Source organism: Mugil cephalus, chromosome 11 (assembly GCF_022458985.1).
Source record: "Mugil cephalus isolate CIBA_MC_2020 chromosome 11, CIBA_Mcephalus_1.1, whole genome shotgun sequence".
In the NCBI taxonomy this organism is placed as follows: Eukaryota; Metazoa; Chordata; class Actinopteri; order Mugiliformes; family Mugilidae; genus Mugil; species Mugil cephalus.
The window spans coordinates 18,094,466-18,117,407 of NC_061780.1; the positions used below are offsets into that span (position 1 = coordinate 18,094,466).

Here is a 22,942-nt window from a genome sequence, read left to right on the forward strand (position 1 = left end):
AGCTGGTCAAGCGTACAGCAGACCTGCCGCTGTCAAAGCTCCAGCGTCCCAGCTACAGGTTGGATTCGAGCCAAGCTGCTGGCTTAACATTAAAGCTGGAGGTGATTTTTCACAATGTGGAAGTTAAAAGATGGTGTAGATTAGATGTCACTGTGTATTTGGGAAACTCGGCGCAGGTCTCCACGCAGTCTGTCAATCATAATACCTGGGGCCGACTGCTTTTTAATCTTCTGAAGTGTGCCGGTATCAGCAGCACAGTGGACACACACTTATCTCCATAGGACATATGCGGTGTCAACTGGATTGCACTGGAAGCACACCAGCTTTTACACCACAGGGTATGTTGCCACCCAGTGTTTAGATAGATTGCTTTATTCATCCCCGAAGGGAAATTATTCATTTTGAAAAAGAAAATGCACGCAGCCTCGGTTGAGCTGATTTGTAAGCTGGCGTAAAACTAAACTTATCAGAAAAAAAAATATTTGAAGTGTACTTGGCATGAATTTAATGTTTTAGTTTTGCCGAAGTCCCATCCACTAACATGGAGGAGGTGGAGCTAATGAACTATACTGCAGGTGGCCACCAGGGGAGCTCTACTTGCCTTGGCTACGCAACCAAGAGTAAAAGTTATTTCCTGATACTGAATGTTGAATAGTGGTTAAAGAAACTTCTACAGTTGAATTAAAAATAATTGCTATAATATGATATAATATATAATTCTTATAATTTTTTAAGATGTTCAAACCTGTCGATAAGACTTCGTTTAACTGAGCGACTTCCTCCGTCATAATAACGAGTCATTCCACAGGAAAATTCCTCAAGTCACTGTTGAACCTCTCTTCAGTGGTGTGACTGTGCAGAGTCATAATGGGATTTTTTTTTTCCCTTATGAAGAGCCAAAATATCTTATCCACCCACATTTGCCTGCATGGGGTCGCTTCCTCTGTGGTGCCCACTAACAGTCTCAAAAAGCTCAGTAAACATTATGGTATGGCTGAATCACTGCCGCAAGCTGCTTGCAGTAACAATAAATTGGCCTCTGTGACTATTTGCATGAATTTTCATTCCCTCCTCCTGTATTTTGCGCTCCGAGAAAAGAACGTCCTAAAATACATATTGCAGCACGTCAGAAGAGGTTGAGCCGCATCGCACGCATCCTCTGAGTCACCGCTTGTGTGTGTCGCCATCAGTGTTGCTCACTGACTTTAGAGCATATTTGTACTTTGTAAAGGATGATAATTATCCTGCTGGTTGTGTTTCTGGGAATTTTTCTCTTGGAGCTTTGTGTTTTAATTAATAATGCCTACATAGATAGAAAAAAACGTACAGTTAGCATGCTTGATTATATATGTGAGTCAAAAAGTTATAAGTTATAAATAACTTACAGGACCGTGCAACAGGGCCAAGTCGTCTTCTCTTCCTTTCTCCGTCACCCAATAACACACTCACCTGTAGGATAGTGAAGGTCTTCTTGTGTATTGGTGGAGCTACAGGTTGCTTGGTGCTTCCTGATTCTTTGGTGGTTAGCAATACTCACATCTTATCTTTCTATACACACACATTACACACATGAATGCAGAGAAGGTAGGTGCTCTGCTGTGAGCTACATTAAAAAGAGAAAAAGCGTACGAGTGTAAGGCCGGGCTCTGACTACAGGAATTTAGAAAATTTACTCAATTTTAAAAAAGGCTTGCATCACCCACTTCCAGGAGAGAAACTTCACAGCTATTCACTCTCATCACGGAGCGTAGCCTCCGCGGCATTTCAGATTATCTTGACAGATCGGGGAGCAAATGTAAATAAGACAGAAAATCTATTGATCTCCAAAACTCTGTCTCACTGGCTTGACTTCAGACTAGTTGGCAGCGAGGCATAAACCAGGCCAAGCGTGGATGAGAAAAAGGTTAAACATATTAAAAAAAACACTCACACATTACCAGATAACCTGAGTGCCGTACTGGTTCGACCTGTAGTCTGAGCCATGATGAAACTTCTCCTCTCTCGACGGTCTCGTCTTTCCCGAAGATTTCATTCACTTCTTTTTTAGCTGCACCTGTAGTTGGGATCCATTTCAATTTCGAGTTTATTTTTATGCTGGCTTTTAATAAACAGCACTTCTGCACCATGATTGTTTTTCCTTCTGTCTGTCTCTTTTTCCCCTTCACAACAAAAATGGCCGTTAAAGGCGCACGTTGACTGAGATGCAGTTGAGACCTGCTCTAGTTTATCTGTCCACTGCCTTCAACGAGAGTAAGAAAAGCAACAAGAGCTGCATTGCAGAGGGAGACGGTTGAGTTCTTTCCTGGTTGCATTATTCACCACGCTCTTTAACTTCCCCCTCTCTGTGTCTCCTGCAGCCTCATCGATGTGACCGCTGCTCACAGACGTTTAATGTGGAGTTCAACCTCACACTACACAAATCCACGCACACCACCTCCGACTTCACCTGTCCGGTTTGCAATAAAAAGTTCTCCCGCATCGCCAGCCTCAAGTCCCACGTCATGCTGCACGAAAAAGAGGAAGTAAGTCGCCCCGGCGGTCACGCGTAGCCACGACAGATTTTTTTTTTACGAGACCTTTAACCCCCCTGTGCTGACCGCTGCGTCCGCTTGTCTTCCGCTCCCGCAGAATCTAATCTGCGCCGAGTGCGGAGATGAGTTCGTCCTCCAGAGCCAGCTCTCCCTGCACTTGGAGGAGCACCGCAAGGAGCTCTCGGGCATCAGGGTCTACACCTGCAAGACCTGCGACAAGGAGTTCAAGACTTCCGCGCAGATCAAAGAGCACATGAAGAGTCACATCAAGATGAGGTCAGGCAGGGTTTCGGGAGCTGATTTATCAGACGTTTAAAGGATTTAGGAGCCACTTAGAGCCTGATGGCAGCTTAGAGTCTAACACATAGGTCTTCAGTAGGGGGGTCTGCAGAGGTACTGCAGGGGGGCTTCAAAATCTCTGTTGGATTAAACATTTTTTATAAATTTTTAAAAAGTTTCCCCCACAAATTTATATTTCTTTAAAGACACATTAACATGAATCCAACATATTTTATAAATGGAGACGATACCTTCCAGTCAGCACTTCACTCATTTAGTTCGCTCCCATCAGCCAATTAAATAAAAAAAATATATTTAAACCTGTGTATTATTTAAATACCTAAATACTGAATGCAAAATGATAGTAGTAATGTATATTTATAAATAGCTCTAGGCTGAGTTTTATATAGTGCACATATAATAGATAGGGGGTCCCTACTTAAACTCTCCATCAGTTTGGGGGTCCTTGACCTGGTCTAACGTCTACCACTACACAATGGCACTTTCCGATGTCGATATCTTTTGTTGCATGACGTGCCGTTTTTTCTTTTTTTTTTGCACATTTTTAATTCTGAGCAAATTCAGATTTGTCCCGTGAAGATCGAGTGGCATCCCTGTCTGCGGTTAAACTCTCGAATTAATTCCAATAAAGAGCTGAAAGCGGGCGAGCAGCTCTTCAGAGTGAAACTCATTAATTATAAAGATCACAGATGGACACCCCTTAAATATTTAGTCCGGTCCTCCATCACACTGGAATTGTGGCCATTTAAAAAATCCTTTTCAAAGACTGTCTGCAGAGAAAAGATGCGCTTTGTTTGTTGTTTTTGTTTGTTGTATGAGCCCTCTGTAGTTTATCACTACTGGAAGCCAAACATCAGGTCAGAAGTGAATTTTACTCTTTTATATCTGGGAATTACATGTCGTAAAACGGACTGCTTTTATGAAGTTTTATGAAGCGTAGTTAAAGTTAACATTTATCTTCGCTTCACTTCAGATCCACAATAAACTGTATACAGACTGTACATGAAAAGGTAGGAGCCTTTCTAAAGCGCCGCTTTGAATTAGCGTACTGAGGTTTCCATTGTGTAATGATTAGCACTCTGGATTCTGAATCCAGCAATAAATCTGTGTGGAACTGAGAAGCTGTGGTGTAGTAGTTAGGGACGTAGCTTTGGGACCAAAGGGTTAGGGTCAGACTCAACATCCAACGCTGAGGTGTGTTAATCTAGCACCTAGCCCCCAATCTGCTTCCCATGTGCTGCAAAAATGGAAGTCCACTTCCCCTAGTGCGCACACCACTGTGTGAATAAACGGATGCGTCAAATGCAGAGAAAGAGTTTTCTCATGAGGGACCAATAAAAGAAAAATGATTCTGATTAGTTATTATTACTTTATAATGACTCACCAGTCTGGGCGTCTGTTCCTGTTTCATTTCATATGTGGAACATAATTTCTGTATTGGAGCAGCTCCAGTCACCATACGAAATGTTCTCGTCTGAAGCGCAAACATTTGTTTTAAATAGAAAATAGCGTCTATTAATTCCAGGGTCGCATTTCTCAATCTCTTGTGATTCACTGCCGCAACGCTGAGCGCCCTTTGTGTTCCCCTGTGAACGCATCGATGTCAATTTTCCTTTGTGTTTACGTCCTCCGCAGGCCGCTCACCTCCAGTTCCAGAAACTACAAGAAAAACATAGATCGCAGTGGGTTCACAAACGGCTGCCATCACTGTGGAAAGGCTTTCAAGAAGCCCAGCCAGCTTGTCAGACACATACGAATACACACAGGTGAGTGAGAGGCGCGGGAAAGTAGTTCTAGTATTTCATATTTCATACTGTAGAAACAGGGGGGAATGGGGTTCCTGTGTACGTATAATTATTTAGGTAACCTAAGATGGCATTGCAAGTCCATATGGAAACATGAGTGTTGCACAGTCTTGTGTAGTCAACCAGAGCCTCAATCCACTGTTTTTTTACTTTAGTCTTTGGCTGCGGTGCCAATCTCCTTTTAATATTTTACAGTATTTTTCAAACCAGCGCGGATAAAATATTGAGAGACTTGAAGTTTTCAAGCTTCAGAAAAACCTGAAGTGGACCATGTCAGTGTTATTAGAACAGCAATGTCACGTATGTCTTTCTTAAGTGAGCTCGCTCTGCTTAAGTTCTCTTCCCTGAAGGCCCAACATTTGACGTAACTCCATCAGCTCCTCAGTAATTTGCCTTGTTTCCCCTCTGTTTCTGGAGCGCCGTACTCCTCGGCTCATCGCTCAGCTGTCACGCGGCGGCGAGGTTGTGCGAGCAGAATTTCAATATGCCGTTCATCACCGCGTTCATCGTGCCGCTCCGCGATAGTTTTTAAACCTTCTGTGCTCAGAGTAATGTAGCCTGTAGCTTCCACCCACGTGCTGTTTACGCATCGCTCGCATGTCGGGATTGTTTAGTCGGCCGGCTGTCTGGGTGAATGTCGGTGGATGGAGTGGATTCTTCTGTGTTTTCTCTAATACCAGAGCTATGGTGTCAGAACTCGAAAATCAGGTGTTATGACAAAGAGGGTAAAATGCTGTTCAAGTGGATTTAATGAGTCGCTTTTGACAGTTTTGAGACTGGCACAATTAAGGTGGCGAGTCATCTGAACAGTTGAAAAATTCTAATATGTCTGCAAATTTTAAACAAGGTGAATACTGTTGCTCATGAGCTTAACTTGATTCTAATCCCAGCCAAATGCCCAATTATAAAAACTGTGCTTTCTAATTCAACTAGTTTATTCTACATTTATTTTTATTTTATTTTTTTTTCTGAATTGGTTTTCAGTATGTAAGTATTAGTTTTTCTGTAACATGGTTTTCATTCATTCATTCATTTTCTGTACCACCTGTCGTGGTGGGACATTGTGCGAGAGGTAGGGTACACCCACCCTGAACAGGTCGCTAGGCTGGGTTAGCCTATCAAGTGTAGATACCTCAAACAATCTCCCAGTATGAACCTTTTTTTATTTTGACATTATTATATATGTATATATTTAGATTCTTTAAACTGCAGTTGTCACAAGCGCCGCATTGTCTGCCAGTGTTTCCGGCCTCCTTATTGCCTCTGTCTGCCCCGACCTCGTCCTCAGGTGAGAGACCCTTCAAGTGCGTGCATTGCGGCAAGGCTTTCAACCAGAAGGTGGTGCTGCAGACTCACATGGTGAAACACACGGGAGAGAAACCTCACCTTTGCATGTTCTGCCCGGCATCCTTCTCCCAGAAGGGGAACCTGCACTCCCATGTTCAGAGGGTGCATTCGGAGGTAAGGACACATAGTACAGACAACAGCAGTTTTGTTCTTGGGGGGGGGGGGGTTACTTTCATAATTTTTTTTTTACACAGGTGTAGTAGGTCCAATGATTCATCAGCTTCTTGAGTGAGAAACAACATTGAAAATAAGCAACTGCCCTAATTAGGTTTTGCCCGTATACCTTCCTCGTGTTATTTTGACAGTGTGTAATTTCTAGGTTTGCCAAAAGAGTTTTAATTGACAGGAAGTGTAGCATTTTGTAGGAGGCAGCCATATATAGGGTTTTATTTGAAACAGCCTTTGATGAAATCAGCATTTAACGTGAAACCCTCCAGCGTCCTTTAATTGCAAAGTTGCGGTATTGATCGACCAGCAGTAGTTCAGGAACCTAAACACCGAATCCTCTCAAAAGAAGTGTTTTAAGTGCTGGCAAAAAAAAAGTTTCGCACGCATATATTTGAAGTGCTAACACAGCTGCCGTCATGCTTATGAAATAGCAAACAGACATTTCACGCTGTTTACCACCTTTCTGTCATTCGGTATCATCACTTTTACACTGGCCGTTCTCTAAGATGTCTGTTTCTTTGTGTGCCTCCTTCGCTGACACACCAAAATGCCACGCTCACAGCTTGTTACATTCAGTGTCGCGGGGGGGGGGCCTTGTCATATTGTTTGTCTGGCGCAGAGGGAATGAGGTGAAATTGCCGTCCTTTGTTCCTCATTTGTTTTTTTTTTCCTCCTTTGTGAGCCCTTGACAGCAGCCGGGTTTTGGAGAGCCCACCTGATTCATGCGGCCTAATTTAGCCCAGGCCTCTGTCTCTTAATGGTGCTCTCCCTTAGTGTCAAAACTTGGTTGAGAGGTCAGCAGAAAAGCACACATCAGAGTCCTCCCCGCACGACCAAATATTCATGTCAACGGATGACACAGTCTCCTGTGTGTGGACGCGCTTGTTAAGAGTTAGTCTGTTAATGCGCGGATCGACTGGGTTGATGAGTGCTTCCAATAATGTGGCGTCGGCGTGAACCGGGAGCTCTCTGGCAGCCTGATTGTAGGGTTACGAAATAACGTCCAACACAGGAGGTGCGCTAGGTCCCACTTCAGCAAACCTCACTCTAATTTACTGCACCACAGTCAATACCGGCTCATAAACAACATTTTTGTATATTTCTTTTGCTGCTTTCCGAAAAGGCTGGGGGAAAAAAAGCGTTAACCGTCACTGTTTTTGCTGAAATAATATAGAAAGACGTAGGAAATAGGTGCTGTAAAAAAAAGTACTTGGGAGTTAATATTTAAAGATTAGCTTTGCTCTCGTCCAACTGAAGTGTGTTCTCCTGCCTGCAGCTGTAATTGTGCGTTCATGCTTCCATTCTAAAAGCTGGCGATGGGGTCAGCTGATTAAATTACTTCTGGAAAGCCAAACGGCAGGGCCATTTGAATAATGCCTCTATTTTTCCACAAGTGTTCTTCGGCTTTACTGTTCCCGAGGGAGTTTGATCTCATGATTGACTCGCTTTGTGAACAAATTATAAAGGTGTTATTTGCAATATGAGCAGATGCACCAGGGGAGAAAAATCATCACGGTTGCGTTCAGTGAGTATGTAGTAGACGGTAACGCTGTCTGCCTATGTAATAGGGTTATGTAAGAAAGTTGGTATCAGTAAATCTCAATTTGTGATGTGAAATAATATGGTTGAATAATATGTACTGATCAAGCAAAACATTATGAGCAGAGAAGTAAATAACATTGAGCATCTTCTGACAATACAATGTTCTGCTAATAAAATTTTGGACTTGGATTTAATGAGGATGACGTGGATACTTAGACATGTACCATCCATCCGGACTAGACCAGGCACCCCCACCCCATAGCAATGACACTCACTCAGCAGGATACAACCTGACGTAGACACACACGCAAAAATGTTTTAGGAACAACTAAACAAAAAAAACAAAAAACACGAGAAACAGCACAGGGTGTTGACCTGGCCTCCAAATTCTCTAGATCTCAAACTGATCAACTTATCTGTGAGATGCTCTGGAACAAGCCTGATCCACAGAGGCCCCTCCCATCAGTTCTCCATAGGACCTGAAGACCCCCATCAGTGCACCTTTACAATGGTACCATTGGAGTGAATTTGGTCTAATAATTTATTGTTTTACAACAGCTGTCGGTACCAAGTTTGTGTCTTTAAGTTCCAAAAAAAAATCTACAGGATACTGGCAATTAGACAACTAATTACAGCTGATTTCTGCTAGTTGTGATTCTTAAGTACTTCATCTAAAACACTTCTTATTTTCCTAGTTGTTTTTTTTTTCTCCCATTCTTGAAACATTTATTTGTGAGTCTTTTTGCGCGACTGAGGGCCCTCCAAGGAGAGACCGTATGACAAAAGGGCTCATGCCTTTTGAGCGTTGCCATTCACAACACCAGGGTTGGGCAGCGCGTCGTAAGAGTGTGCTCTGAAGGAGTATCAGAGAATACTACGGCCTCAGTAGACACCCAAAACCACCACTTTTAGTGCTTCAGAATCAACAGATGCTATTCATTTCAGCTGCTTCCAGACCTCACTGCTCCATCAGACTCTGCCAACACTTCAGCTGACACCTCTGTTGATATCAGAGGTTCTACGAGATGACATGTCAACGGACTAGGAAGGGTTGCATTGGGCAATGGGAATCCAACCACATTCACCTCTGATTCGTAAGACGTACGGCAGGAGAAAGAGTGTGAACCTTGAACTCTGTCTAGATTTTGTTTTCGTCGCATCTCAGTCACTCTAAAGGTGACTATCATGAAACATGTATCATTATTTCATCCTTTAACATATATTCATGTCTCTTTACTCCGCCACCGTCTGCTGTTTGGTGAATTTTTATTTTTCCGACGTGTTCGACAAGTAAAACCCCAGCCCCTTCACAGATTCTTTCACTGCTCCAAATCATGTTCAGTGCATTTCATATTTTTTTTTTGTTCTTTCAGTCTATTCTGACAAATTAAGTGCTTTCTGGATCCTAAACGTCAGCACACTTCACATCCTTTCAGTGCTACAAGTTCAACACTGACACTTTAGCTGTCAGATTACTCTCGTATTCATTATTTTATGGTAGCTACATTATAAAATGTTCTGTTTTTCTAATCCCCAATTCCACAAAAATGATTTCAATGAATTCGTCTCCCTTTCTCTGATTTCTGTCAACTTCCACCTTTTCTTCCAGATCCGTTTTCTGTTAAAATGTCTTTTTCACTACGATCATCTCCACTCTCTTTGCTGCCACCTCGTGCAATCATCTTATCCAGCTCTTTTTCATCTTTTCCACTCCTTTCCTCCCACGTCTTGACCACCACTAAGAAAAAAAATAATAGTCCAACCATTTTCCCCAAATATCTCACACCTGTGCGCACTTGTCATTAACCCAGATCCACGAACCCATCATTCTGCCGCACCGATCATTCTGCCTAACCCGGACTACTTGCCCCCTCATGCCCTCACACTCCCAAACATAACGCCAAGTGCATCTTTCCAAGTGACTTCAGTTGAACCACTTCACAAACTTTCCCAACTCCCTGAGTACTAACTGTCGGCTAAGGCTGACGTTCCACTTCACCAGTTGTTTGTCCCTCTTGTAAAAGCACTTATTTTTTTTTTTGGTGAGGACTTGTTTTTACCATTCTCTCAATTCACGTCAGCTATTGACATTTTGGCGTCACACATGCTGTCATTTCAGTTATGGATGTCCTCTCGGTGGTTTGAGTTTCAGGCTGTTTTTTCCCCCTCTCTCTTCCTTCGCCATCTCGCTTACACACGCACTCTCTCAATTACTAGTATTTTCCAGACGCATGTTGAAACTCTGCCAAGCACAATCAAATGTCCTCATACCTATTCTGGTTGTTTGCTCCCACCAAGCCACCCCGAGGCAAATTTAACTCAATCCACAGCTCAGTATTCAGCACTGCCTCCTTCACATTTCAGATTCAATTGTGGTCAAAGCTAAACTGTAGGCTACTGGCAATGCCTAAGATTGACCGACTTGATAAAGAAGGGAGGAAACTGCACAGACTGGCAGACATTTCTTCCTGAATAAAATGTCATCCATTACAAAAACCATACTTGGCATATAGAAATTATTGCCCTCTCCGCACTGTTTAAGTCATAATAGAAAACGTAATATTCAAGGAGCAACTCCTTCCTCCTACCTAGGAGATTATAGAGAATGAGAAAGCACTTGTGAAGTGATGATGCACACACTTAACATGTGCTTGTACTAACCAACAATAATTTGCAGTCTGCTGCTATTTATATAAATGAAATACCAGGAAAAAGGATAATGCAGTAGCTGGCGGGAGAACTAGTTCAGGTTCTGATCTAGATACATTGTAGCTTCGTACCCTGCGTCGTAGCCATTGACGGTACTATACGATACTATGGACAAACCCATTGTGGCATCAACCATTGGATTCTGAATCTTGGACATGAAGCCCTAAGTGGGAAGAGCCCGCGGCCGCCATGTTGGATGAGCCTTACTCCGCCCACTCTCAGATACTCCAAATATAGACATGGCAGTCGTGTTGGGGCAGAGCTAAAGTGGTTGAGGCCCTCTCAGCCAACTCTCTGCTACCTCTTAGCTCAGGTTACCGCCTGCCACTCAAAATAGTAAGAACGCCCTTAATTATGTATCATTTTAATTAATAATGATAAAAAATAAACAAATGAGTTAGAGTGCTGTAAACATGTTTAACCGTTTGACTTCCAATGCTAAGAAATGCAATTAGTCACCGTTAAATATCATTCATTTTTAATCTATATTAATAGTGTGCACATGCAGCATGAGTATTTTGACGTATTTCCATTAAAATGTTCACACGATTGTACAGATTCATACAATATAAATACTGAAGCTGTGTGATGTATATTTTCGAGCTATATAATGTGTTCACACGTAGGCAAATATGTGTATCTTACAAGTTGAATGACAGTGGGTTGAAAATGGTTACAAATGAGAAAAATGTATAAGAAATTTTACTGTCTACTACAAGTACTACAAAAAAAACTCAACCGTGTGGTTACAATGCCAGTCAAAGGGTTAATGATGCTGTAAAATTGGGCTTTTTAACACTTTGGGGGATTTGCTCCCTTTTGGAGCCGGCCTCAAGCGGCCACTGGATGAACTGCAATTTTTTGCCCGTCCACATTGGCTTTGTCGTTCAGATCCACAGGTTGTTGCCTGGTCTTAGCTTGACTTGTACCTCCCCAGAAAACACATTCGACATGGCACAGAAACAGAAATGACATCGCATTGTGTAAATAAGATAAATAATACATGGCTATTTAGTTTTTTTTTTTTTTTTTTTAATAAAAGAACAACGTTCCATAGGAAAGGTCACCTTAAAAAGGTAACCAGCACTGCAGACTATCACTTTAGTAGCGCAATTGCACAATGGCGCCGGCACACAAAAAATATAACTGCCTCTAACAACAGAGGCAACTCCCGTAGGCTTCTGCATAGATTTGCTGCAGTATAAATGTAGTTTTAGTGTGGCATCCATTATCTGCTACCCAATAACAAATCAAATCCATTTAAAGTCATACAGCATTGGTGATCTCAACCAATCTCTGTCCGGAATCTAGTACCATTCTTCTCCAAGGCCTGGAAAATGCATAATTTCTTTAGTGGTCAAAGCAGTAGGATCCATTGACTTCTACCAACAGAAATGGACGCCCGGTAAATTATACAGTACATTATACAGCACATTTCTTGCTCCATTACAGATGTTTCGGGATATTCGGTGACCATTAGCAAAACACATACACACTCTTTGTTATATCTGTTCATGTTCTCTTTCAGACTAAAGGGGTACCGCTGTTCCCGTGCATGGACTGCAGCTGTGTATTCAAAAAGCTGGGCAGCCTGAATGCCCACATTAGCAAGATGCACATCTCTGTGATTGAAGTGCCCTCCAGCACTGCGGTAAGTGATACAGAAAACACAAGCATGGACATTGTTGCATGTTCTGGATCCAGCATTTGCTTTCAGGAACATTCACATGCACTCAGTCTTTTGAGCTTCTTGGTAAAGGTTAATGAGGCAGACTGGAGTTCTTGATACAAATATAGTTGGGATTTAAATGTCAGTGTTCAGTGACTGTGATTTTATCCCAAGGAGGTTGGACAAGCTTATAATAATACTGCTCCATTCAAAACTTTACTTTGGCGTTCATTTTGTGTGTTTTTCCATGTCTGCTTATGCCAAACAATTTTCTATGTAATTTTAAGTTTATTTCTTTTTCCCTGTGTAATGAAACCATCAACTGAATCTCAATAGTCAGAATTAGAATTACTTAATGACAATATACAGCATGTCAAACAGCATATTGTCAGATAGATTTTCATTGCTGTATTTTCGTCACACGAGTCTAGTTTGGTTCAACATGGTTTCTGGCTTTGACTTACACAATAGATTATTACTGCTAATGTTTCTCAAAATGTGAACTTTTATTTCCTTCCAGTCAATTGTTCCTTTATCAAAAGAACATTTTGCTCCTTAGAAAAAAGGAGCTTTTCATTTTCCTCTTTCTACTATTAGGCTAACGATTTTCTTTTTGTTTAGCATTTCAGTAGTGTAGCATTCCCAAGTGGCAAAACCCCGAACATTCTCATTTCCTCTTAAAGAGCATGACTCTCTGTCAGGTTTGTTCTGTTAAACAATTTTCCCTCTGTGGTAAAGCATTAAAGTCCAACTTCTTCCAAATTTAACCTGGTGTACCGTCGAAAATGTAGCTGGCAGCCTTCTAGGTCTTTGTGGTTTGCAACAATGGTGACAATGTGATATTTATTGCGTCATTAGGAGGGCATGACTACTTCCAATATGTAGCTTTGTGATGTTAAATGGTTGTCCCCCAAATTTGCACACACAGATTAATCTCATTAATGAAAAAAATATATATGGAGAAACCAAACAGTAAACTGTCCTGAAAAGTGACAAGTGATTTTGAAGCTCAGTATGGTGGCTCTGGCCATCGCCATCTTGGCAGTGTCCGGCTCTGGCTAAGTTCTGGCTAATCCAGAAATGTCCAAAGAGCAGGACTACAGTTTCTTGAACAGGGAAATTGTCTAACAGACTATTTTGTGTTAATTGCTTCTTTAAAGTTTAATAATTTAAGATGGCAATTTATATCGGACTTTATTTTTTCGCAGTTTTATTTTGTAGCCAGCCTCAAGTGGCCATTTGCTGTACTGCGGGTTCTAGCTGTAGTTGTCATTTTTAAGCCCAGAAGTTGCCACTTTTAAGTAAATGCATAGGGTAATTATACCGTCTGTGTTTATTTTGTTTTCTCTGTTGCAATTCCACGTTATGTCTCAATGTGGCACACTCGGACGATATATTTTTTAATAATATTTAATGATTTGCACGTTAAATGCTCTAGGGAGTCCCTAATAAAGGTTAGTCAGCCCTCAAGTTCTGGCCTCTCCCGGCCCTCTGTGTCACCCTGCTCATTGTCTTCTCCTTCCATTCCCCTTCCCCTCCTCCCATAGGAGACAGAGACAACGGGTCAGTCGGCAGGCGGGTCAGAAGGCGGCGAAGGGGTAACAGATGTCATCCAGCAACTTCTGGAGCTGTCAGAACAGGTCAGCGGGGAGACAGCTGAGCCCCAGCCTGCAGAGCCAGCTATCGTCATGGAAACTGCCATCAACCAGGACATCCTGCAGGTCTGTGAGGGACATTTTCACCCAATATTATTACAGTACAAAAAGCAGTATCTGGAAGCAATCTTGACCCGTCACCCTCAGATGATATCAGAGATTTACCTCTGCTCCGACCCTTGAATGTGGGATAAAACAGTATCTCTGAGATTCTCTTTGTCTGTTTGAGGTAGCTTAACATAAACATGCACACATCAACCATCAGTTCAGAGCACTAAAAGTGAGTGGGACCATTTATAATGCAGTGATTTAGATGGAGATGAATATATTTGGACGAAAAGATGAAAAGAAGAAAAAAAAGCAGTTAAGCTGCTTTTCTGCAGGATTTTCCACGTTTCCCTTGAAAGGTTTATAGAGGAGTACGGCTAGGAAGTTTAATCGAGTCTAAGATCGCTGACACAACAGGGTTTGGATCAAGGCTTTGTGATAAATGAATAATAATTATATTGTACATGATGAGACTAAATACTGTTTACAAATTTCATTATAAGCACTGTGGAAATCTGTCTTTGATCGTTTCATGAACTTGGTGTGCATTTTATTTTTAAGTTGTGCCGTTCTGGGTTCTGTTTCTACAGCAAGCTCTGGAAAACAGCGGCCTGAGTGTGGTCCAGCCGCAGAGTGACGCCACATCCAGAGAGTCACAGAACCAGAACCCAGAGGGCACTTCTGTAGAGAGCAAGAAAGTACGAGGTCCAGACAAACCGCCTCGGGAAAAGAAGAGGAGCATTTTTAAGAAGCCCGTACAGATGCCAGGTATGGGGGATATTGTGAGAGTCTGGAAATTTGCTTTTATGAAATTGTTTTGTAGATTAAGCTGATTTGGCTCTCCAACAGTAGAATAACAGGAAATCTATTTTAACTATGTTTCTGTTAAATAAATGAATTTAGTTTTTGCCTCATGTCTGAATCTCACGAATATGTTTATTGATCTTTTCTGAAACAATATGTGGCTCCTCTATAGGTTCCATCAGGGAGGAAGACGGCGTTCGCTGGCATGGCTGCCCCTACTGCTCCAAGGAGTTTAAGAAACCCAGCGACCTTGTCCGCCACATCCGCATCCACACCCACGAAAAGCCTTTCAAGTGCAAACAGTGCTTCAGAGCGTTTGCAGTCAAGAGTACCCTCACAGCACATATGAAAACGCACACGGGTATCAAGGCCTTTGAGTGCCAGTGCTGTCTGAAGTGCTTCTCCACTTCAGGCAGCATGAAAGTACACATGCGTCTGCATACAGGTGAGAAGCAGGAAGCCAAAGCAAATTCATTATGTTCTTTTTTTTTTTTAATTGTCTTCCTCCTCATGTCACATAATTTAGTTATTGTTCCAACATAATCAGCGTAGATAAGGTTATGTTTTCAGTTTCCTGGCAACCTTTCTAATTAAGAATTCAGCTATATGTTCTGGTAAATTAATAAAATTAACAAGCTGCAAACGCTGGACCTGTGTAAATATGGTGGCGCCAGTACAGCTGGAGCCCTCTCGATTTTTATTCATGTATTTGCAATCATGCTGGATGTGCTGCTTCTTACAGATACAGTACATCAAAGAGTGTTCCCCTGGGAATTAAATGTCAGCACTAGTGTCAATAACCAGATTTGTAACAGTTAAATGTGCATACAGTAGTTTTTCTCTCGGGTTGACCTGTGAAGGAATAAATGTTCCCAGCTGTATTCTCACAAAGGTTTTGTGATTTTAGTTTAACATCTTGGTCGCTTTTTCTTGTGCTATGATTCGTTGTCCAAGAATAAAATATTGTCACCTGCGAACTGAAAAGCTTTGTAACATTTTATAGCCAAAATTAAAAGAAAAAATGGTGTGTGAATTCACTATAATTTCTTTAGATTGTCTTTTGTCTAAAATTTGATCTTATTTGACAAACTCTCATTGTTTGTACTTCATCAGAATCAGTCCCACTTCTCCAAATATTAATTCTTATTCATTAATATTAATTCTCTAAAAATTCCATTTTCTCCCCCCTTTCCTCAGGTGTTCGTCCTTTTGCCTGCCCTCACTGTGACAAGATCTTCCGTACGTCAGGCCACAGGAAGACACACATTGCTTCTCACTTCAAAAGCTTGCAGCAGAAGAAGCACAAGTTTCCACGCAAAACCAACAAACCAAAAGTGTCCAAAAGCAACCTACCTCTGCCTGACATGCCCCTGCAGGAACCCATCCTCATCACCGACTTTGGTAAGAACACATTGTAGACGTAGACTTCACCTGCTGTTTGGTATTGAGTGAAATGTTGAATGGCTGCATGAAAATAGATTTCATCCATTCCTCTTTTCTAAACTACACTTATGTGGCCCTCAACAGGCCTCATCCCGTCCCAGAACCCTCGACTGACTTTTCAACAGTACCTGGATGTGGTGGGGAGTGACCGTCCATACAAGTGCCAGTACTGCAATAAGGCCTACAAGAAATCAAGCCATCTGAAACAACATGTCAGGTCTGTGTTTTCATTATATAGTGTAAAGTGCATAGTGTAATCATCTACTGATTTCTGGTTAACCGCTGGTTATTCATCCTCTTCATATACTATACATTAAAAAAGTGTAACATTTCTTTGCAATAATATAGTAAATACGTTATGATACCAAATTGTAAATAAATTCACAGTCATTCCACTCTTCTCCATTATATGTGTAAATACCAACAAGCAGCCTTTTGTTCTCAAAAGTATGTGTCTTAGTTTGACCCATAGACTGTAAATAAATATGGACGACAGAACAGCTCCATAAACAGTGAAGCCCAACGAAGTAGAGCTCCCCCTAGTGTCTGGCTGCAGTATAGGCTCTATTTCCTCCATGCTTATGGATGGTGTTTAAATAAAACACTGAAGTACACATTTTAGGTAGTTAATATAATGCTGATGCATACTAAGTGTCCATTATTCTGATAATTTTAATTTTAGTTAGTTGCTTGACTCTGTAGAAGCAAGATGTGACATCACGATGACATGCCACCTGCTCTGTGAAGCGAGCCCATAGAAAAAATAAATAAAGTGCACTGTATAATTCACCATTTCTGTTTAACTGACAGAGGTGGAGTAGAGTGCAGTATTAATTAAAAGAAAACGCGAATGAGCCTTGAGGGGGTGTGGGTGGGTCACCGATATATAAGTATGTCCATACTTATATATAGTCCATGGTTTCACCATGTATGTCCAAATATGTCAATATAAAAACATTCATGATCTTCTCAGGCTTAGACCTCGTTTTTGAAATACTCTGTTTGGGTGAAGAATGATTGGATAACAATTGTTACTTGAACTAGACGCCAGTGTTTGACCCACATTTCTGATTGAATGTTGTTTTATGGACGATGTTATGTAGTGGAAATATTTAAACTCATAACAAAAAGCGTTCAAGGATGGATCCTTGGGGAACGGCACCCGTCAGCGGGGCTGTCAGAAAGAGCAAAAATTTCAAGCAGCCAAAGATTTTGTAAGACTTTTAACAGTTTATTGCTAAATACCTGATGTCAGCTCAGTTCTCTCAGGCCAAATTTCCCCTTTGAATACTTAGTTGTGCATTGAGTTAATTTACCTGCACCGCTGGGAAATTGATTGAGGTCGGAGCAGAAAACCTCATGTGTGAATTCTTAACTTTCGTTAGGAAGTCAGCCTTGATAATCATATCGGACAAGGAATGAAAATAGCTTTCAGTTTGGTACCTTTACTTTAGCCCATGACTCAAGCTCATTGACAGATCAGTCAGCAGAGAAAGCAGTGGAGCAGAGCAGAGAGAAATGAAGACTTGTTGACAGAGGTGATGTATTTGGTGAGGTTCAGATTGCGAGTGCTAAAAGAGGTGAGATTACATTGATGCAACACAGGAAAGGGTGTTGGTCCAGGGTAGGTCAATGGAGGAAAAGCAACTTGGCCTTGATAAGCATTCGTCAGAGAATAGATTCCTATTCCAAATATTCCAGTTTCCCTTTAAACAACACTCTTCCTATCAATATACTCCTGTCAATATTTGTATATATATATGTGTATATCTACACCGTATGCTATATTAAAGGCCCTTTGTCTGTTTTAATATTGACAAAGATAAAAAGTGCTATAGTACTATTTTTAGACTATAAAATGCCCCTGTCTGTCACGAATGAAATATAACATTGAGACAGTAGCACTAAAAATTATAAGAAATCCAATCACTGAGCTGCTCTGATAAATACAGTATATCTCTGTTGAACTTTCTAACATTTATTTATGACTGTGAATGTCCTCAGTCGTCCAGGTGATGGTAAATCCAAAAAGCGTTTAAAAAAGGCAACTGGATTCTGAGAACTGAAGAAGCTACTCGAATGAGCGGTAAATCGTCTTCTCTAAAAACTCTACAAGTTGCCATTTTTAAGCGTTCTTGGGTATTTCTTTATCACAGACTTCAAGTTTCATTTCAGTACTGAAAGGTTAATCTAAACAATGGTGGCATCTTCCTTTCAGTGCCTTAAGATAGTCGGCACCTTAGCGTTCTTTATCTTTCTACACACATTTTGATTTATGGCATGTATCTCGAAATGGAAAATCCTTCCCCTTTTGGCAGCTCCTCATGGAAGTGGATTTAATTTGGCCAAGTAACATAATGTAATGGCAGCTCACACAAAAACACCTAATTATGAAGAGGTAACATGGTTTTCTGTGACTTTGTGTCATGTATTTGAATCTCTAGCCTTACTAGTGTTTGTTAATCATCTCAGGTCTCATACGGGTGAAAGGCCCTACAAGTGTGTGCAGTGCAGTCGGGGTTTCGCCTCCTCGGGAGTCCTCAAAGCTCACATCCGGACCCACTCGGGCTTAAAGGCGTACAGATGTGTCATGTGCGACACGACGTTCACCACCAGCGGCAGCCTACGGCGCCACATGACCACCCACAGTGACCTGCGACCTTACATGTGCCCCTACTGCCAAAAGACCTTCAAGTCGTCACCCAACTGTAGGAAGCACATGAAGACGCACAGGTTTGAAGTTTGACACGAAATTTGTTGTGGACGAACGAATTCAACCAGGAGTCCAGTCCTTAGGGTCTGGTTTTATTATTTATTTATCTCACCCCTGCCAAACCAGGTATGAACTGGGCCAGCAGCTACAACCACAGTCGGCAGAGGATCCCTTGGGTGCGGGCGCCGTGGCCCACGACATGCAGGTGGAAATAGAGGGAGACGCTCTCCAGCAGACCCCCGCTACCACAGCAGAGCAGCAAAGCATGCTGGGACTGGGCCAGACAGAGGTGGTGAACGGTAGCCAGCAGGTGACGCTGGAGGCGCCCTTGACTGACCAAGCACTGGTGCAAGGAGAAGGTGAGAGCAACGTCAGTGTGGAATATATGCAAACAGTGGAAGAAAATGTACCAGAGTCGACTCGCGAATCAATTTTTTTCCAGAAGTTTTGAAAAACTTTACGGAACTGAGTTGTTGCTTCGACACTTAAGGGGAAGCAATAGAGTGACATAAATGTATCCTCTATAAAGATAATTATCCAGTCTCTGAAAATCATCATCATCGCTCTCCTGCACAAAACACTTTCAGTTTACTTGAATTAGTTTTTCCCCTTACTTAACTTTCCTTCGCAGTTCTACATTGAACTTTTCTCAATCTTATTTTCAATATGCATGTCTTGTGGTCAGGTTCTGTGATCTTGACCTCACCTATCTATATTTGAAGACCGATTAATAGTTTATAGACAGCGATTTGCCCTGCATACCAAGGAAGTACATGGTTAAACTTTGAATCTTGTAAATGTAGACATTTCCCAAAAGCGAGGCCAGCACCTCGTGGACCTCTCTCTTTTTTTTAAGGGGTCGCCACCTTGGCATTCACCGTTGGGTCACGACATTTCAATATTTTTTGTTCTGCTCTGGTCACTCTAAAACTTTTCTCAGTCTGCATAGCTGTGCCAATCAGTGTTTGTATTTGAGAATGCTTAAACCACACTAACCTTTTTTTGCGTCGCATCTCCTTGCATTGACAGACTCGTACGTGACTGGCCAACACGCTTTGCCTCAGAATATCAGCCAGTTTGAGACGCCAGCGCTTCCTCAGCCCGCATTTGATCAGCAAACTCTAACGCAAGGTAAAAAAAAATAAAAATAAAAAAAAGTGACGCATTCTCTTTCTCACAGACATAATACGCAGAGGCTTTCCCATTGTGTTTAGCTTTTTTTCTTCCAATTTTGGTCTTCATTATCTCTGCAGCGGGGGAAGATTTAGTGTAGAGCGTGTCCGCAAATTCAGTAAGTAGAAAATTAGTTTGTACTTTGCTGTTTCATATGACGCAAAACGTGGGTTTTCTAGTTGAGAAGTGGACGAATAACGAGATAAAGGAATTAATGTGTAGCAGCAGTATTGTCTTTCTGCTGTGAGAGATAACTGACATAGCGCAGTGCAAATGTTGGCCTCAGGCGGCTATAGAATAAATTAAATCTCTTATTTTTTGGTTAGCGTTAATGGCTATAATCTATCAAACGCAATATTAATGATAGAATAACATTTCTTGTAGCTTCAGTAGGCTGTCAATAGAGAGAGCGATTGTTTTTTTTTTAAAAAATGGTTTTTATACGTCTATGTAACATAACAGCGTAGCTAACCATATAACTATCTTTCATCTCTCTATCTCCACTGTGCACCTCTTAATCCACTGTAGGAGTCTCATACGTACTGTATGGTTGCTACTTTACTCCCACCCACTAACTCACTGGATCTTCATCAAGCTGACTGTTTTGTTTTTTGGTTTTTTTGTTTTTATTTTTGCCAACCTGCAACCTGTGTAATCAGACAAGTGAAATTTGGACAGCTGCTGCTGGCAGCTTTACAGACAGACGGCAAACATCCATGTGGCAGCCTCTCTCTGTTCCCTTCTCCCAGGAGCCGCTGTAACCTTTATGCCTGACCAGAACAAACCCGGAGTGTTATCGTTTTAGGGATGAACCCTCAATTGTGATTAAATTTTCAAGGGCACACATTTCATGTGTCTAGACAAGAGGGCTCTTGAGCATCTTATCATACAGGACTTTAACCTCCAGGGCTCAAGAATTGTAATTATATTTGCGGTTCAAGTGCTTCAGCTAACGTCCTTGACCCCTTAAGGCATAGAGGGGTAACTGTATTGTTGTTCTGTTTGCATCTTACTGTGTTTGCTCATAACAGTCACCTCACTTATCTCGGAGTCTCCGCTGATGAATCGACATGGCCCAGATTTCATGGTTCTGAGCTTCGTTCACTTTGTTCAACATTAGAAACCTTAGAATTTCCAGAAAGGAGCTTTGGCTGCTTCCCTCTCCTGGTTATTTATAGTTAAGAGATACATTTAAATGGACCCCCAGTTTTTCAAGTATTTGAAGAACTCAATTTAAATTCATAGCCTTGAGTGGCTGAATGTAGATTTTTTTATTTATTTTTTTTTATCTGTGCTGAATCAAGAAACCCAGAATTTAAAAGGGGAATTTTAGCTTAGTAAATGAAGCATTCTCTCTTCGGGAGACTTTCTTTTTAAATACAAGTATTTCTGTCTAACAAATGTGTGCATTATGCAAAAAAAAAAAAAAGTTACATTTTGTTCACTTGGGAAGGAACAGATAAAGCAGTGAATATCTACACTCACCTACAGTTCATTAGGAACTCTAGAGAAAACAAATGCGTTCTAATATAACAGTCCTGCACTTAATCTTACCTTCATAAAGTTTTATTTTTTTTATTCGGTGGCCTAGGCTAAATAACAGACACAGCAGCACAAACTACGTCCTCAAAAATTATCATACCGTCCACTTCACTTATCTTTTTAATGTTGTTTCAACACAAACTGAACATTATAGTGTTGTATTAGAGTGCATTCATTTTCACTATACCTAATATATACTGCAAACTTTTAGGTCTGGCATTTGTATAGATGTTACTTTGACATGTACCACCCACCTAGACCAGACCAGGCCCCCCCACATCCCATAGCAGTGACACTCCTTGATGGCAGCAGGCATCCGCAGCAGGATGCAGCCTGACACAGACACAATAAAAACATGAAAAACAGCACAAGGCCCACAGAGGCCCCTCCCCGCAACACATAGGACCCAAGGGCCCTCGCTAACAACATCCTGCTGCCAGACACCACAGGACACCCTCAGAAGGACCATGTCCGTTCTCTGATTAGTCAGAACTGTTTTGGAGGCACAAGGGAGATCCACATAATACTAGGAAGGTGGTTATAACGTTATGGCTGATCAATGTATATATATCGATGAACAAATGAAATTACAGCATCTCCTCATTTTTTGGTAATAATAGAAGCAATAATATTTGCACGTCGCAAACTATTGCGGACACATTAGGTTTCCTTTCTCGAGGGTGTTTTTTTTTTTTCTTGTTTGTTTTTTTAATTTTAGACAGTTTTTTCCACAGATAACTTCCAATAACAGACTCGCAGTTGCACACCGCCGAGCATCTCTCTGCTGCAGAGCGTAATCTCAGTGCCGACCAGACAGCTTCAATGAAGGATGGCATTATGCTCAATTTTCAGCAATTTTAGAAAAATCAATAAGAGCCCATCCTCCCCGCTGGCCAGATTTCTGTCTGGTGTGCAGATGCTGTAGCAAAGCAGTCGCGCTCCTGGATTTTATAGTTTCCAATTATTGTTTTTTTGCTGAGAGGAAGATTTGTGCTTCTGCGCCAACTTGTGAATACACTGCTGTTAAATGACTTTAAAAGGTTTACCTTTGAGTAAGTGTTTTCTTGAAATCATTTCGTCCGTTGACTCCCTCCAGGCTTCACCATCACTGACTCGAGCTACAATCAGTCCCAGTTCTCCACCGTCCAGCAGCTGCAGGATTCCAGCACCCTGGAGTCCCAGGCCCTCTCCTCCAGCTTCCACGCCCCAAATCTGCTGCACGTTTCCAGTGCAGAGGTGGTGAGTTCCATGCCCCTCAGCCCTTGGCTACATTTACTTTATGCATTTCACTAATAAAGAAAGACACAGCAGTAGATTTGACAATAAGTCTGTGGAATTACTTTGTTTTATGCCAGAAGCTCCTTTTATAAAGTGGATAATTGTATTACACTTGGAGCAAGCAAAAGCATGGATTTGCATAAAGTGCAGTGGTATAAGCTGATTATCTGATATAAGAGAATTATTTTCTCAAGATGTTATTAAGTGTTGAACAA

General features: G+C 41.5%; 1 protein-coding gene across 2 annotated transcripts in view; it reads left to right on the top strand.

The window, feature by feature from the left end:
• Positions 1-22,942, top strand: part of LOC125016869 (zinc finger protein 236-like) — a 55,878-nt gene that overhangs the window by 2,539 nt on the left and 30,397 nt on the right. For both annotated transcript variants that reach the window (XM_047599620.1, XM_047599621.1), the window contains exons 3-16: positions 2,358-2,522; positions 2,629-2,807; positions 4,467-4,597; positions 5,925-6,097; positions 11,931-12,053; positions 13,619-13,792; positions 14,365-14,542; positions 14,751-15,023; positions 15,776-15,979; positions 16,106-16,238; positions 18,494-18,754; positions 18,861-19,093; positions 19,764-19,865; positions 22,546-22,688. In XM_047599620.1, the coding sequence (XP_047455576.1) occupies positions 2,358-2,522; positions 2,629-2,807; positions 4,467-4,597; positions 5,925-6,097; positions 11,931-12,053; positions 13,619-13,792; positions 14,365-14,542; positions 14,751-15,023; positions 15,776-15,979; positions 16,106-16,238; positions 18,494-18,754; positions 18,861-19,093; positions 19,764-19,865; positions 22,546-22,688 (2,472 nt within the window). The remainder of the gene's footprint in view (positions 1-2,357; positions 2,523-2,628; positions 2,808-4,466; positions 4,598-5,924; positions 6,098-11,930; positions 12,054-13,618; positions 13,793-14,364; positions 14,543-14,750; positions 15,024-15,775; positions 15,980-16,105; positions 16,239-18,493; positions 18,755-18,860; positions 19,094-19,763; positions 19,866-22,545; positions 22,689-22,942) is intronic.